Genomic DNA, 18303 nt, shown 5'->3' with positions numbered 1-18303 from the left:
AAAAACATTAACTCACAAAAAGAGTGAGAAATTTGCTTACTTACCAAATTGAACCATGATAAACAACCACGGACACATTATCTTTTTTTATCCGTTGTGTTTTGTTTTTTATCAAATAGACGTTTCGACTAATATTTTTCATTGAATTATTGTCGCTAATTACAAAATCAATGAATCCGCAAAATCGAAAACTTTGATTCAATGATTAGGCCCAATATTTTTTCTATATCTATAAATGAAAGTCGTGTTACTTTCACTACTTATAACTCAAGAATGGCTGAACTGATACATATGAACAAAACTATATATTATAACATTTTATTAATATCCAATTTTTTCAATTTCATCTGAGTTGCCTGTATCTAAAAGTTGAATAGTTTTCTTAAAATGGTTTTCAATGTACTTGCAAATAGTCATAGACTTCTCTCCATCAACAAGGTTAATTGCTATACCGTTTTTTCCTAAAATGAATATCATGAAAAATAGCGCTGTTTATAAAATTGTTATATTTACCAAATCTTCCAGTACGACCGATTCTATGTAAATATGTCTCGCAATCAGCGTTTCCCTTTGCATCCATTGGTAAATCGAAATTAACTACAATCGTAACCTGTTCAATGTCAATACCTAGAACGAAAAACAATAAATACTATTAACTAAACTTAACACTATATTAAAGTACATATACATATTATTAACATGTTTTCACATTTCACATAAAATAAACGGATGAAAACTAACCTCTTGAGAGTACGTTTGTTGTTATGAGAACTTTTTCAAGACCAGCCCTGAATCGATCCAGTACAGCAAGCCTTTGTTCCACCGTTAAATCTCCGGAAAGTACTGCAACGGAATGACCATCCGAGGACATTTTTCCTGCGAGCCATCCAGCAGTCTTACGAGTCTAAAAAAATTTGGTTATTTTCTTCTAAGGTTTATTTTTTTTATACATACATGACAGAATATGATAGCCTGGCCTATTGTTATTCCGGCATAAATATTTTGTATTGCATTATATTTGTCTTCTTCATTCATACATTTGACATAATATTGCTTTATATTTTCAAGCGACTCTTGCTCTCTCATAAGTCTGAAAAAAGTCAAACAATATATACGGTTACGTCTACTTTTTTATACATACCGTATAATGGTAGGATCAGGTACTATATGCTGGGCAAAATTCATAACTTCCTTATCGTACGTTGCGGAGAAAAACAACATCTGGCATTTCGGAAAAAGCTGTCTATTTAAAACATATACATATATAATAAAGGGAATAAAAAATTGTAAAAGTAATATAAATACCAAGTAAAAAAGGATACGTTCGAGCGAAGACTAACACAAATCGTAAGAGTCTAGAAAGAGTGAAACATTTTGAGATGCCTGCAAAACGGTACAAAAAACAGTTTATAATCTCGCGATCAGGTGAGGAAGAATTTCCAGGTGTTAACAAAACTTTACAACATGAAAATATAGGATATAAATTCAATATTTGTTATTCGCCGAAATTGTGAATGTATTAAAATCGTAATTGGTTAATTTTTATTCTCTAGCATCATGATACACAGAGTATAATAGTTTTGTTCACATAACGGTTGGTTGTAACACCTAAAACTAAAGGAGTCACATATAGAATTATGTATATGAAAATAATCAAGTTGACGAGACAAGTTGAAATCCGGACATCTGTCTGTCCGTGCAAATGTTAATGTTGAAATTGAAACTAGGCACATGAATTCATTGATACTATGGGATGCTTGGTATAACAATGGGCGAAATGGAAATCTAAAAAAATTGGTATAGAGGATCACACTAGTGGCGTGGCACAGCCCTCTAATATGTTTTGCCAAAGAGCAACCCCAGGCCCATCGCACAGTCTGTTCAGTGTGTCAAACCGTAATACGTTGGAACGTGACCTGTCAGACGCCATTATTGCACCGGTTGGTCTCATTTTCCGACGTGTTCCGGCCTGCGCACTACACGTTAGTGGACAGCATCGAAGTCGCCTAACAACACCGAAGTGCGACAACCTCCTCTGCGGTTAACACAGCTACAATCCAGGGTCACGACAGCTACACCAAGACACACTTGACTTCTACAATTTAACTGGAGAGATACGCGAGCTATTATAGTGGGCAATTCATACTACACCCTCCGGATGTCAAGGCTAAAAGACGTGTCACCAGACGGCTGCGCAAAATGCCAAACAACTGCGCGCCACTTACTTTCACCAGCGGGGAGGTTCAAGATGCCATCAGGAAGGCCAAGTCCTCCAAAGCCATTGGACAAGACGGAATTAATAATCTGATTTTAAAATACCTATGTAGGTTCAATGGGAGTAGAATTCCATACCAAAGTACTCTTCCTGTGGCTGACCACTCTTAAAATACCAGAAATGTGGATAATTGGAAGCGTGGTCCCTCTGCTGAAATCTAGGAAACAGGCCAACCAAGGGGAATTTTATCGTCCCATAAATGTCATTTCTCCAGTAGTGAAGAACCTTGGAGCTTTCTTACCCTCGACCTCTGACCATCTGAACCTAACGGAAAATCAACACGGCTTCCGTAAATTGCACAGTACCATCACAGCACTTAACGTCAACCACCGCGCATGATTGCACGATAATGACGTCGGGCACTGGAATTGATGTCAAATATTCAACAGTGAACGACTACATCCTTGAACATTCTTGCGTATTCTGTGCGAGGAGCCTGACACTCTCTCCTGCTAAAGCCACGGCGAGATTTAAATTTTCCCTTCTACCAGCGCTGGATAATCGTTATAACAGATATTTATCCATTTCGGATGATTAATACTTTTATAGAACACATATACACTACTTTAATTTAAAAACTTGGTGACTCTTCGTTTAGAATAAATATTACAAGCTGCACACGATGTTGATAAAATATGAGTTTTTATGCATATATGAAAAATTTCTTTAATACCACTTACTTATGAATCCGAATGCATTGATCATGATGGCCTTGTGTGGCAATCATTACGTCTGCTTCGTCGAGAACAAATACTCGTATTTTTTTTAAATCAAAAACACGATATTTTAATCCCCAGTCCAAAATTTTTCCTGGTGTTCCAATTATTATATGGTCCCTTAGTTTGGTGTTTGGAGTAACTTAAATGGAATTAATTTCATTGTACATATTTCAATTTTTGACAAGACTCTCTAACCTTCTTCACCACGTACAGCAAATTTCAATTTTATTTCTGGACAAAATTGCGCCATTCGAGCAGCTACCTCACCGGTTTGTATTGCAAGCTCATAAGTAGGTGAAATACAAAGCACCTAAAGTTAGAGTAAAATAACTTTCATAAAAACATATAATAATGAAGTATTAATAACTAATAATACGTAGAATTGTTGAAAATACTCATAGAGTAACATAGAAATTAATTTGGTAAAAATTTAAATGATAATAATATTGTATTACAGCTACCTATTCAAATTAATTAAATTTACCAAAAAACTGTATAAAACTATAGGGAAAATCGAATTGGACGCAGTAAATTGTCATTTTTAATCACATATTTCACGAAATAACGAAAGACCCAAGAAAGCAGCATCTACGGTTTCCATATATGAGACATTTTCGGGAATAGGACCTGTTATACTAACACGAATTTCGGTCTGACAAACGGAAAAATGTCAAATATCAGGATTTGCTGGAACATTCGCACATTTCGTTAAGGTCCTTGTCATGCGCCATACAACCCGATATTCTCCGGCCTTATCAGAACAACTCTTATCCTGTGCGTTCCACCCTTAAAGAACACTTAAATTCTAATATACTCTGGTGACCAAAACTATTTATTATAATAAAATACAACTTGCACAAACTTTCGTGTTATGTGTTATAATAAAAATTTTACCAGATGTTACTTTATATTGCTACTAGTAACAGTTGTTTCAGATTTGTTCATTTGGGTTAGTTAACCTATAATTTCAAAGAAGGTCGGTTGTTCGAAGCACGAATGAAAAATTAAACTGAATATTTGAAATAGATAGAACATGCTACATAGGTCTCACATCTAAAAAAAATAAATATTATATATTAAATATTAAATAAAAATCAAGGTACTTACAACAACGTATATATTAATTCTAAAAGTTTATTACATATATGAGTTAATGTTTAAAGTTTATATTACTCTGTTTTTTATGCTATATATAAAAATATTTATACCTGTGGAAAATCCAATTTGGTGTCAACCCGACTCAACATAGCTAAAACAAATGCGGCCGTTTTGCCGGTTCCAGACTGACTTTGGGCTATCATATTTTGGGGAGGGTCCGCAAGTAATGTTGGAAGTGCTGTTTCTTGAATCTTAGAAGGTGCATTAAACCCCATAGCGTATATACCTTTTAACAGCTCGGGTTTTCTAAAAATATTAACAATATATACATATATTTAAAGAATTAAAGTTATCATAACTTGTATATTGAACTAGAGGCATTGTCAATTCATCGCTTTTTTCCATTCACAAAGTTTGGTTTTTTTCCAAAAAAAGTTGTTGGCAAATCCAAAATTTTTAAATCTATCGATGTGCAAAATGGAAAATAAAAACTGTATCCATATTTATTTTGACCATCCCGGATCTAATAATGATTGTAGATTCCTTAAAAGATCAGAATATTATAGAAAAGCGGTAAACAAAAGGAAATTTGATTTATAAATTCAACTGTTTTTTTTTTCAAATAAATTACATTTCAGTGGAAAGTTCTGACCCGCATTGCCAACACAATTCATTTTAAGCAAAGATATCAAATAAGCTAAATTTGTTTTATCCATGATTTAGCTATTAGCTTGTGGTGGTCAAATAAAACACGCCTAATGATCTCTTAAAAAACAACCACATAATAGCTGTATTTGTTTGGTCACTTCTCAGCTCACTTTCACATTTCACATGTGAAAGCACTAACAAAATTAACCAGTTGAATTCGTGCAAGAGAGTATGCGGATACCTCATTAAAAATTCTATCGCCACTTGCGTAAGTGCCTCCAAATTTCGTTTTACATATCTAGGCCATTCAGAATGGTAAAAATGGTTCAAAGGACAAATTAATGTCAAAAAAATTTAACTTGAAATAAATTATAATTGTTTAAATAAAAGGCAAGGAATTGGCGCAGCTAGAAACGAAGTGTTAAAACTTTTTTTGCACAGATTTAAGTGTTTTCCATTAAAAGAATGGTGGTGTATATCTCGCAAACTACTATAGCTATAAAATATATATTATATATTTGGCGTAGGAACCGCTTTAAGCGATTATAGCTGAATCCACCAGAGCGCGCCACTCATTCCTTTTTTTCGCTTTTTGGCGCCAACTGGAAACACCAAGCGACGCCAGGTCACTTTCCACTTGGTCTTTCCCACGGAGTGGAGGTCGTCCTCTTCCGCGGCTTCCTCCAGCGGGTACTGCATCGAACACTTTCAGCGGTGGTTCATGGTTTTCATCCATTCGAACATGACCTAGCCAGCGTAGCCGCTGTCTTTTTTTCATTGAAATATGTCAATGATATCAATATCATCGACGTACGACAGCAGCTGTACACTCTTATAGAAGATTGTACCTTCTCTATTTAGCTCTGCATCTCGTATTATTTTACCCAGCACCAAATTAAAGAAGTCACACGATAGTGAGTCACTCTGTCTGAAACCTGGTCCATGGTGGATTTTCCTGGTCTACAGCCACACTGATAACGCCCAATCAGTTCGTTGACGGTGGGCTTTAGTCTTTCACACAATACGCTCGACAGGGCCTTATATGCGATATTGAGGAGAATTATACCACGGTAGTTGGCGCAGGTTGTGTGATCTCCCTTTTCATGGAGTGGGAAGACTGGGAACTATTGAATAGCTCGGCCGGTAATGCATCGGCCCGCCGCTTTGTTGTTCTTCAAGCGTGCAATTGCTATTCGAATTTCTTCATGGGCGGGTAATGGAACATCTATTCCATCGTCATTGATTGGGGAATGGGGTTCGCCATCTCTTGGTGTTGTACTTTCACTGCCATTCAGCAGGTCGGAGAAGTGTTCCCTCCATAATCCCAGTATGCTCTGGACATCCGTTACCAGATTACCTCCTCGGTCCTATCATGATAATTGCATACCACGCCCACCCCGTATTCAAAGGAGAGTTTGAAAACTATAAAAATGCGTTAACACACTAATGAAAAAATCAGAAAATCTAGATTTTATGGTAAAGATGGTAAAAAAAGAAGCTGCATTACGATTGGTATTAAAAATGGACGATGAGCGTGGAGCCCACTAATAGGTCAAAAACCATATCTCCGAAACTACTTAACCGATTTCTATGAAATTTGGTAGGTTATCGTTTATTGACATCCTTATAACAACCAATTCTACGTCCATATGATAAAATTTTAATTCCATCTGATTCGTTCACTTTATAATATAGTATATACTAGCAGACCGCTCGGGCTTCGCACGGGTTTAAACAAACATTTCAAAAGTTATATTATAAGTTTTTACACACTTATACACACTCTCCTACACATATGTATGTACTTTCCCGTTTCTTGCGTGGGGAATTACATTTTATTTGCAATTAGCTAAAACTTGATTACGACCTCTAGTCTTTGAATGACGGACATCTCTTTGATTATGAAGGTGTTGGGAACGCTCAGAGTTCTACGCCCTAGTGCGAGCTTGTATATTTCTAAAATTTTGTTCTTTAAGCCGCTGCACACGCTTCGTACTTGACTCTCAAGAGCGTCTTGGGAGGTTTCTAAATTTTGTTCAGCAAGCAGTTGCGAGCGCTCGTTACTCGACTCTCCGTAACGCGTTTGCGATGTGAAGAGAATGACTTGCAAGACGAATTTCAGTTTCAGATTAAAATTCTCCATCACGGGGCCTTTTTGATACCTTCACCTGGGAACCATTTCCAGAAAGTTGGGATTCTAGCAATAATTACTATGTTACTCGTGGTGAATATAGCTTTCCAATGGTGAAAGAATTTTTGAAATCGACACAGTAGTTTTTTAGTTTAATCATTACAAACATACATACAAATATTTCCTCTTTATAATAGTAGTATAGATTAACTGCTTCACAAGTAGGCTTAATCCTTGTTTCAAGTCATTTGTTGATTTAACATGACAATGCAATGTTTCGCTCTCAGTGAAGAATTCAATTAAACAACACACTCAGAGAAACAAAAGCAAATACTTGCATGACATTTCTCTCACCAAACATTTTTGCTTCAAAACATTACTTTCGGAGAAGGCCGGAAAGGCAATGACAATGAAGGGCATTGAAAATCAAGCCTATGACAACGAGTGCAATGAATAATTTTCCTGTAAATATTAACGCATATTGTTATTTTTATGCTTATACTTAAGTTATTTTACAAAAAATATACATTTTAATAATATTTTTAAACATAAAAATACTATTACTGAATTTAAATGCATTATTTGCATGTATAAACATGTTTTCTCTATATAGAGAACGAGTATTTAACTGCAAGTTCATGCTGCACTCGTTTTGCCGATTTGTTTGCATTGCCTTTCGAGCTTAAAAAACGTAGCTTGCTCATGTCTTTTCAAATCACATGCAATAGATCACACAATACTTTAGTGATTTCAAGTGCACCAGTTCAGCAATTTAATATATATACTAGAGCTCTTGGTATTCGACTAATCGACTAACCGAATTAACCGAATAGGGCATTATTCGCATAATAATATTCGGTTTGCACTATTCGGATAGTCATCAGTCATCGACTATTCGATTAACCGCTCATTTTCGACTATTCGGTTAACCGTTCGTTGTCGACTATTCGAATAGTGCAAGTTCATTAATTTTCTTATTTTTATTGAAAAAAGTGAAACATTAAAACAAACAAAAAACTCGCTATTTTTTTATGACTGTCATACCAACACTGTTGTTGTTTCACATGCAAAATTAAAATATGACTGATACAACACTGCGTGGTATGTTTCTTGAGTTCGCTATTCTATACCCCTACCCACTTGCTGCCGAATTTTTTCGGTTTTTTGCGGCATATGCCTAGTACTGCAGTAACCGGTTACTTTTTGGGACACACTCGTGGCAGTGTGGGCGGTCGGTGGGTGGGGCTTTGGGGCGTTTTGAGGCAAAACTTCGACGAGTGGGTAGTCGGTTTTTTTGGGTCGGTCAGTGGTCGGTTTTGCTCGTGCCTTTCTGCCCGAACACTTCTCAGCCGATTTATACCGCACATTGTATATATCTGGAAAATACGGACATATATCTGGTTTTGGCCTTAACAAAAGTCGCTATGTTTTTTTTCATTTATTCGAATAGTGACAGTATAACTATTCGAATAACCGAATAGTGCTAACCGGTTAATATTCGTAGGAACGGTTACAAACCGGATATTCGAATAATCGGTTTTCAGGTTAATCGAATAAATTTAAGAGCCCTAATATATACATATGTATGTATATGAACATAAATAACCAATGAAAATATGAGAAAAAAATTATCGAAATCGGACAATGTCGTTATAAAGACCTAAATGTCAATGGGAATTTTTTTACCAGAAATATCGGTAAATCTCTCAGATATTCTAGAGAACTTTATGCCGAATAAATGGGTCAAATTGTGTCTTATGTTAATAAAATTACATAAATAATTTGTGTCCGTTTTAAGTAAATTCCCGGTTTGCGTCAAAAGAAATCTGCATTTTCCAAATATGTTTTATATACTCTAGATTCCATGAACCAAATTAGTTTTTTTTTTTTCAAGTAATAACGAATGTTATAATGTCACTTATTTTCTTCAATATTATTGACATGCTATTTTAATTATTAATTTCAAATAAACGAGTTATCGCAATAATGAGTATGTTTTTTTGTTTACTGTTTTAAATATTTATAAAACTATAAGACTAATTGTTAATCGTTTATTACTCGTATTTGAGTAGTTTGTTCTATTGGATTCCTCCAACGCTGGTACGTTTTTTTATTTACTGTTTTAATTATTTATAAAACTATAAGAATAATTGTTAATCGTTTAGTACTCGTAATATGTTTAAGTGATAATAGTAATTTTATACAATATGTAAAAAAACTTACAGGTGTAGTGCCTCAAAGGTTTTTACGGAATGCAGTGGAGATTTGGGGTCCTTACGTTGTACTTCTAAATCCAAGTTAGATTCAACAAGACCTTTACGGATTATTTTAAGTAGCAAACTTGTGTCGGCAGCACTAAAAATAAAAATACGAAAAATTACATATTTGTTTAAAATATAAACAAAATACAGTTGGAAAAATTAGGAATACCGAGACTTTGACTCTCCTATGATGAGGCATCTTCACTTGAATAGCTACATATTTTATTTCTAAGTTACGAGCCTACATCTCTTTATTTAGACATCATAGAAGCTTTGTTTTAAAGATAGGTCTATTTTGAACAAATGCTGCGAAAATTAAAAATATACCTTTCATAATTTGGTTTATACGGGGTGTTTTAACCTTAGAACCGTGACATGGCTATACAACTTAATCTCGTGATTTGGGCACTCAGTGCCCAGTAATGTATTTTGTTTGAAAATTTAGACTTTTTAGACGTTGTTTTTACAGAAACGTCAATATCTCGCTTGTTTATGCAAATAATTTATTGAAACTTGTGTTTATTGTTAGAAACAAATGTATTTTTATTGAAAAATATGAAAATCAAATAAAGTTTTAATTTCGAACTGCTCAAATGGGTGAAATTCTTCGCTGTCTCTTTGATGCATTTTGATTGGCTGTAGACGTTGTTGGAGTATTGTCCACATTTTCATCATTGTCTGAGTCCGTATTGGCTTCAGCATTGTGGTCAATGTCAGAGGATGTAAATAATTTTGGCAGTTGCGACTTATTGCCTCTTTTTGTGCCCACCAATGTAGTATTCCGCACATGAAAATCTTTCGCCAAGTCATAGTTTGTCAACAAATTGTACATCGTGATATTCATACCTCTGTCCACATATCGGTTGGTGAGTCGCATAACGAGATTGCGCGCAATACCAGACGACCGCTGTTCATTAGGCTGTGCACCCAAATATACTTCGCCTCAAGTGGGTGGTTGGTTTTTTGCGCCAACAAACCAAAATATTTGTATGCCATATTTTCTAGGCTTAGAGGGAATGTATTGGCGGAAACTGCATCGGTTTCTTGTTGAAAGCAACTGCTCATCAACTGTTAATTATTTACTTTGGACGAATGGTATCGGCAAATTCGCCAAGAATAATGTCCAAGTATGACGAATAGGCGCCAATTTGTCGTATCGTAGTCTCTCAGCGCGAGTCAGGGAATCGTCAAAGCGTATAAAACGGCACAATTGCTCAAACCGATGCAGTGACATCACTGCTCTATAAAAGGGCATGTTCGTTTTGTGAAAATGAACTATGTTTGCCTTCTCAGCACCGGAAAATAAAATTATTGCAATAAAAGCATATAGTTCCTCCTCATTTGTGTCTTGCCAATATCCTATTTTTTTGGAACTGTTTGATGCATGTTTGCCTGTATTACTCTTTCAGTTTTCCTATTCGTCTCAAGAGCAATACCTTCAACAAGAGACGCTGGGAAAACGCGTATGAAGGCATTACTTTTAGATCCAAAACTTTCTGTGCATAGTGACGTTGATTGTCTACGCATTTCCAATGCCAATTCATTTCGCTTGCCATTTTTCAGTTCAAATCACATCTGCTTTCGTCAGGGTCCATATATACAGCAACCTCCTCCTGGATATATTCTTCGAAGCGTGGATCTCTAATGGGCTCAGCATTATCATCTCCAAAGTCCGATTGGTCACTGGGTATCGATTCGTGGTCACCACCAAATTTAAGTTATCTTCCACCATCATCATCATTGCTTTCATTAGCATTCAAATAATTTGAAATATTCTCCTCTTCTCCTTCCGTCAATTCGCGACGCAAGTTGGCCAAATAAATCGCCAATTCCTTACTCATTTCAAAAATATATATTTGTCACAACTAAAAATCAACTGTTTCCTAGAAAATTTTACGCGAAACTAATTAGAAATGCACAACAATCACCAAAATCGTTAGAAAATTACGCCTCTTCATACAAAATACATGAAGAAATTCTATGGGCACTGAGTGCCCCAAGTCACGTATAGCGTACTGGCCATATAAAATGCCGTTACTTTTTTATTATAAAAGCTACGTACTTAAAATTTTGTCAACTTATAACTAATATTATAGTTTGTCACTATGCTAAAATTTGGCTAAATTGGACTGCCTTATCCCCAGAAATTCAATATCAAAAATGAGATTGGGCACTGAGTGCCCAACTCACGGTTCTAAGGTTAATGAACAAGTATAAAATTTCCTTTAAAATTTGCGTCACTTGAATAGGTATATATTGTATTGCGGGATTGTGAAACGTCCTTTTAGGCAAAATGTATAAAATTGTTATTTGGGGTACTTAAGAACATTTTGAGACAATATAAGGTATTTTTAGGGAATATGAGACAAGGAGATGCCATTTTGAAGTCGAAAATACCAAATTTGAAGCATTTACGTATTAAGATCCAACATTATTAGTAATGCAAATGCCGCCTTAAATTTTCTGTCTATTTTAAAAAAAAACTTTCAATTCGAGTGAGTCTGTAGCCAAAATATTACATATGATATGTAAATATGACTCAAGGCTGCAGTTTTGTTACAATCATATGTATTGGAAAAGAAAATGGAAATCGATCATGTTTTCTGGTGAAAACTTCGACGGTCCCGACGACAATAATTATTAATTACATGACCTTAGGTAAGAGGATTTTTTTATAGTCCGTCACCGAAATTGCGAAGGGGGTGTGATGGTTTGGGCTGCCCTGGATTGTTATGTCATTATGGCACATTACAAATACTCGATTCTACGTTTCCGCCATTTTGCAATATTTTTGGACCCTTTCTCTGGACATACCAACAGGATTAGGTTCCGATCCAAGGTAGTAAAATCTAGGATTACTGCTTAAAATATGATTTTTGGACATAATAAGGTATATTTTCAGCTATATTTTAAGATTTTTTTTTACAAATATATCAAAAAATAACGGAGTTATGTGCTGTCGTGGGAAGTGCTAAAAAAGTTCCAAAATTGCTGACATGATTCCGGTCGAATGAGTAGCTGACGCTACTTTCAAAAGGGTATTAAAGTTGAAGGTATTTCCTATACAATGACCTATGATTTTTGAAAAATATCAAAAATTATCAAAATGGCGTAGCTATGAAAAAAATGTCGTTTTTTTTATGTAGTAAATATATGCAAGAATACTCAGTTTAAATTTGAAGTCGATCGGTTAATTTCTCGTTGAGTTATGATGTCAGAAATTTTGAAGAAAGTCAATTCGAGAAAAACACGTTTGAAATTTCCACTATAGCGCCTTATACCTGCTCTTTAGAACGCTGCCATTCATAAACTATTAAAGTAAGGAAGGGCTAAGTTTATACTCTCGCAATTTATTTATTTAAATTTATTAATATAACAAACAATTTGACTCAGGTCATTCGGCATATATATGGTATAAAATGCATTGAAAGTTTGAAAACCCTAATATTAAGTATATGGGAGATAGATGAAGTTATTACCCGATTTTAGTCATTGGTGGCAGGGAGACATATTATTAGAAGAAACATATTCCCTCTGAATTTCTTTTAAGTATCTGAGAAACTTACCTATATTTTCTGTAAAAAAATTGTAAGAAGCACCGAGGTCCTCAAATTCGATATATAGGGATTTTTAGAAGGGCGTTGCCACTCTTAATGCAAACTTTATAAATTGTAAAGTAAACTATTCAGACCGACTTCAAAGTTCTGGTATATGGGAAGTTGACGTGGTTGTGAACCGATTTTGGCTATTTTCACAACATGTCATTGGGAAGCTAGGAAGATATTATGAACCGAATTTCATTGAAATTGGTCGAGTAGTTTCGGAGATATGTTTTTTGACCCAAAAGTGGGCAGAACCATGCCTATTTAAAATTGTGTATATAATTTTGAGTGAAGCACTTCTATACCAGCTTTATAACGAAATTTAAGGCTTCTGATTGTTTTCCTTACTGAATTAAAGCATTTATAGTAGTTTTCAACATAACCTTTGGAGGTGGGCGTGGTTATAATCCGATTTCCGCCATTTTTGGACTGTATACGGTAGTACCTAAAAGAAACGACTCCAGAAAGTTTCCTTGATATAGCACTAGTAGTTTGCAAGATATGTACAAAAAAACATTGTAGGGGGCGGGGTCACACCCACTTCCCCAAAACAATTACATCCACATATGCCCCCTCATAGTGCATTTCTTTATATCAATTTTTTCTTCAATAGCTTAATTTATGGCTGAGTTATAGCTTTTTATATGTTTTCAGTTATTGCCATTTTGTGGGCGAGGCAGTGTCCGATTACGCCCATCTACGAACTTAACCCTCTTATGGTGCCAAGAAATACGTCTTCCAAGTTTCATGACGATGTCTCAATTTTTACTCAAGTTACAGCTTGCACGGACGGACGGACAGACAGACATCCAGATTTGAACTTTACTCGTCACCCTGATCATTTTGCTATACATAACCCTTTATCTAAATCGTTTAGTTTTAGGACTTATAACCAACCCTCGTAGCAACATTGTTGCAAGAGTATAAAAATCGATTTTTTGAAAATGTCGCACTGGTATAGCCCCTTAAAAAGACTTTATAATAGCCTTCCGAACAGAAATTTTTCAATTATCTTAAACTATCACAACCCGTTTCGGCTTCGCACGGGTTTAAACAAAAGTTTTAATTTTTACACACACATACAACGGAAGAGAAGGACGATATGACCAAGGATGTTTTCTATGAGCGCCTAGAACGCAACTATGAGCGCTGCCCCCGCCACGATGTCAAAATCGTGCTTGGTGGGTAAAGAAGGTATCTTTGGCACAACAGTCGGAAAATTGAGCCTCCATGATGAAACATCGCCAAACGGCCTGAGGGTGGTCGACTTCGCTGGGGCCCGAAATATGGTTGTCTGTAGTACCAGATTCCAGCACAAGAATATTCATCAAGCAACGTGCCTATCCCCTGATCGAAACACGCGAAATCAAATCAATCATGTTGTGATAGACGGAAGACATGTCTCCAGTGTTTTAGACGTGCGTAGACGCCAAGGACCATTATCTGGTAGCAGCGAAGATACGCACTCGCCTCTGTGCAGCAAAGAACGCCCGCCAACAAACACAAGGAAGGTTCGACGTGGAAAAGCTGCAATCGCAACAGACAGCCAAGAAATACTCTACTATGCAGAGGTAAAAAGAAAGAGGCCGAAATGAGTGAGTATGAAAAGCTGGCCGACATGGGTAACGCTCGTAATTTATTGAGGAGATGAGGCGATTTACAGAAGGTTTCAAGACCGGAGCATTATCATATAGGGACCGAGGAGGAAATCTGGTAACGGATGTCCAGAGCATACTGGGATTATGGAGGGAACACTTCTCCGATCTGCTAAATGGCAGTGAAAGTACAACACCAGGATATGGCAAACCCGATTCCCCAATCGATGACGATGGAATTAATGTTCCATTACCCGACCATGAAGAAATTCGAATAGCAATTTCCCGCTTGAAGAACAACAAACCGGAGGGACAGATGGATTACCGGCCGAGCTATTCAAATACTGAAGAACTGACAAGGTGCATGCATCAGCTTCTTTGTAGAATATGGTCGGAAAAAAGCATGCCTGCCGATTGGAATCTCAGTGTGCTCTGCCGAATCCATAAAAAGGGAGACCCCACAAGCTACGCCAATTATGGTGGGATAAGCCTCCTCAACATTGCATTCAAGGTTTTGTCGAGCGTATTGTGTGAAAGACTAAAGCCCACCGTCAACGAACTGATTGGGTCTTATCAGTGTGGCTTTAGACCTGGAATATCTACATTCACCATGTGAAAAATCCTGGAAAAGACCCGTGAAAAGAGGATCGACACACACAATCTCTTTTTCGATTTTAAAGCTGCTTTCGACAGCACGAAAAGGAGTTGCCTTTATGCCGCAATGTCTGAATTTGGTATCCCTGCAAAATTAATACGGCTGTGTAAGCAGACGTTGAGCAACACCAAAAGCTTCGTCAGGGTCGGGAAGGACCTCTCCGAGCCGATCGATACCAAACGAGGTTTCAGACAAGGTGACTCACTATCGTGTGACTTCTTTAACCTGATGCTGGAGAAAATAATACGAGATGCAGAGCTAAATAGTGTACAGCTGCTGGCGTACGTCGATGATATTGATATCATTGACATTGACATACTTCAACGAATAAAAAGACAGCGGCTACGCTGGCTAGGTCATGTTGTCCGAATGGACAGCTCTGAATACATGTTTTAACGTATGTACATAAAACTTTTTGCGAAGTAAATAAATAAAACTCAGTACAGATCTATATTTCACTGCATTTTCAAAAATGTATGTTTTAATGAAAATTTCTATAACTCGAAACCTCTCTAACTCGAAGGTTTTTGTTTGTGGATTAGGATGATTCGAGTTAGAGAAGTTCCACTGTATTTCCTTATTTAAAAAAATCTAAATAAATATATTATGATTTTTTGTCATTGTAGTAAATTAAATTTAAAGAAGAACATTAGATCATATATTTATACAATAAAGCTTATAAAATTGGACACCCGCATAATTTCGCAAAAATTGGACAAAATGTTCTGTACCGTCTTAATATATTACAAAATATCCATATATTCACTTTGGACACCGTCTCAATTTGCCTTAATTTTTAAATAGCAAGCATTAAACCGTCTTTATATCTTGGTACCTTTTGACCGATTTCACACTGGCAATTTTTGTTGCGGCAATTCTTAGTTTTATAGGAGAGGGGGCGACGAAGAGAGGAGAATTTCTCTCTCTTGCCGCAACAAAAATTGCCTGTGTGAAAACGGTCTTTGCACACAAGACATAAACAAGCAACACAATGCCATGCAATGCTTACTCTTTTTTAAGACTTGAAAGGCAATGAAAACAAATCTTGTAAATTCATTAATACTAAAAGAAATAGTATTTTTGAGTAAAAATATTCTTAAACTTAATGTTTTCATAAAATAGTTTACATTTTAGCATAAAAATTTTGTTGTATTCGTTGTCATAGCCTTGATTTTCATTGCCTTTCGTGCCTTCTTCGACTGTAATGTTTTAAAGCAACAATGCTTGGCGAGAAATATGTCATGCAAGCATTTGGTTTTGCTGCTCTGAGAGTGTTGTTGATTAGAATTGTTCGCTGAGAGCAAAACTTTGCATTGTCATGTTAAATGAAAGAATGACTTGAAACCAGGAGTAAGCCTGCTTGTGCCGCAGTTTAATATGTATGAATATTTCAATGGTATTTACTTATCAGACATGTGCTGCAATTCGTTTTTGCATGAAAATATCATCGAAATCGTGATGCCATATGCTGAATTTTGTTCCGTTTTCTAACATATAACCGTAACGATTTAACATGTGTCAGAAATTTAAAGGTTAAATTAGAGGGCCATAACCTAATAACATATATCTATACAATGCCCATAACAATAACTATCAATTGAAAATTGATTTTCCCTGTAGCCACAGAAATTTGTTCCTTGATATTTTGAAATTATTTGATTTATTTGGCACATTCGAATTGAAACAAAACTTTTATAGCTATGAAACCAATAATCAACTATAGTAAATATTGTTACGGTTATGACTATAGTTATGGATATGTCGTTACGTTATATCTCCTTTAATTCATTCATATTATTTCCGGTTTGAAATCGGACGGCCGTGTGCACGTAAATTTGTATTATAAATAATAAAAGCATCGTACATCTATATATGCACATACACTGACTCTAAACTATTTAAAAGATTTGAGCGATCTCTTAAAATGCGTCGGGCAACTTTCTCATAATTTTTCCAATAATTTCTGTATATTAAATAAGCAGAAACAATAAAAACATTGATATTCACAAAAATATTTCATATACAATTGTTATTAAATGTCAATGAAATTTTACAAGCGATGCAATACCGTTATTTTTGCGAAATTTTTTATGTATCAAATTTCATGGATTGGCTAAGGCACAATTATGCCTATTTGATTATTGTAAATTTTTATGAATTTAATGTACGTTTTTTATCAACGTCAGTAAAATGAAAAAAAAAAATCATTTATTTAAACATGGACACTCGCGTAATTTGGGCAAAAAGTGCTGAATCGCAGGTGTCCAGCTTATACAATTTTTCCGTAGTGTTATTAATGTTCTCCTAAGCGGAGAAATTGTTAAACGTATTACAAAAAAACTACCAAAAACAAACAACATATTTGACATAATTATATTCAGCATACATGGCTATGTGAGCGAATTAATTTCGCAACAAAAACATTTATTTATTTGTTGCAATCAATTTCACAAAACTAGTGTCTACTAACTACATTTAAATAGATTGACACTGTTGTGGTTCCTGATGAATATACAGTGAGAAATAACGTGTTAAAAATTTGAGAATCTTAATGATTCCATCAAATCCGCCTATATTTATTTGCAATGTTAAATCTAGAGATTTACAGTCGAAAGCGCCCTTGCATTTATATCATATCAAGGATAGTCCCCCTAAACAAATGTTTTTTGCCACTGCTTTAACACCAATTAACAACATAAATAGTAATGCGAAGAACTCAACTATCAAACAATTCTTATATAAATCCCAAATTCGTGGGTGTCCATTCTAAAATACATCTAAACTAATTTCTCGCTCTTAATATTCATGAATATAGAACTCTTAAAGTTAAAGTTTTACCTGGCGACGTCAGCGTTTTCTTCAAATTTATCCTTGTCATCCTCCTTTTTTATTTCTAGACTATTAACCTAAACAAAAATTATTTTAGCTATCGAATTAATAAATTGAGATTTTCATACCAATCTAGATATTTCTTGATCCTCAGCTTTCTGAGCCCAATCTGACATACTTAAATTATAATATTGAATATTGTTGTTCCCCGAAATTAGTATTCCAATAACGATAACTAAACATTTATTGATGGTAAAGAACGTGCTCCAGTCGTCGATTTATATAAAGTATCGATATGATTGTGATGCTCTGAACACATAGACGACTACAAGCAACGTGCAGTATCTGTCAAATATTAAACCACATGCGTCATTTGGACAACAACACTACTTCATAGCAGCAAGCTTGCAGTTGTCGCTGCCGCCAAATTACAAATGTTTCTAATTTCACTGACAACAATGACAACTGCCACTAATATGTGAAATGCAAA

General features: G+C 35.4%; 1 protein-coding gene across 1 annotated transcript; it reads right to left on the bottom strand.

Moving 5' to 3' along the window:
* Positions 1 to 286: 286 nt before the first annotated feature.
* On the bottom strand, positions 287 to 18099 carry Dbp80 (DEAD-box helicase Dbp80). Its single transcript, XM_011196568.3, has 11 exons — positions 17942 to 18099; positions 17823 to 17890; positions 9095 to 9226; positions 4203 to 4398; positions 3190 to 3304; positions 2956 to 3133; positions 1142 to 1243; positions 955 to 1090; positions 742 to 904; positions 514 to 627; positions 287 to 461 (listed from the first exon to the last, which is right to left on the bottom strand). Exons 1-11 carry the CDS (start codon positions 17987 to 17989, stop codon positions 322 to 324), a joined length of 1392 nt encoding a protein of 463 aa, XP_011194870.1. The 5' UTR covers positions 17990 to 18099; the 3' UTR covers positions 287 to 321.
* Positions 18100 to 18303: the final 204 nt, after the last annotated feature.

This window comes from Zeugodacus cucurbitae, chromosome 5, assembly GCF_028554725.1.
Source record: "Zeugodacus cucurbitae isolate PBARC_wt_2022May chromosome 5, idZeuCucr1.2, whole genome shotgun sequence".
Lineage (NCBI taxonomy): Eukaryota > Metazoa > Arthropoda > Insecta > Diptera > Tephritidae > Zeugodacus > Zeugodacus cucurbitae.
The sequence above is the reverse complement of the archived record's forward strand: the minus strand, read 5'-3'. Positions and strand labels throughout refer to the sequence as shown.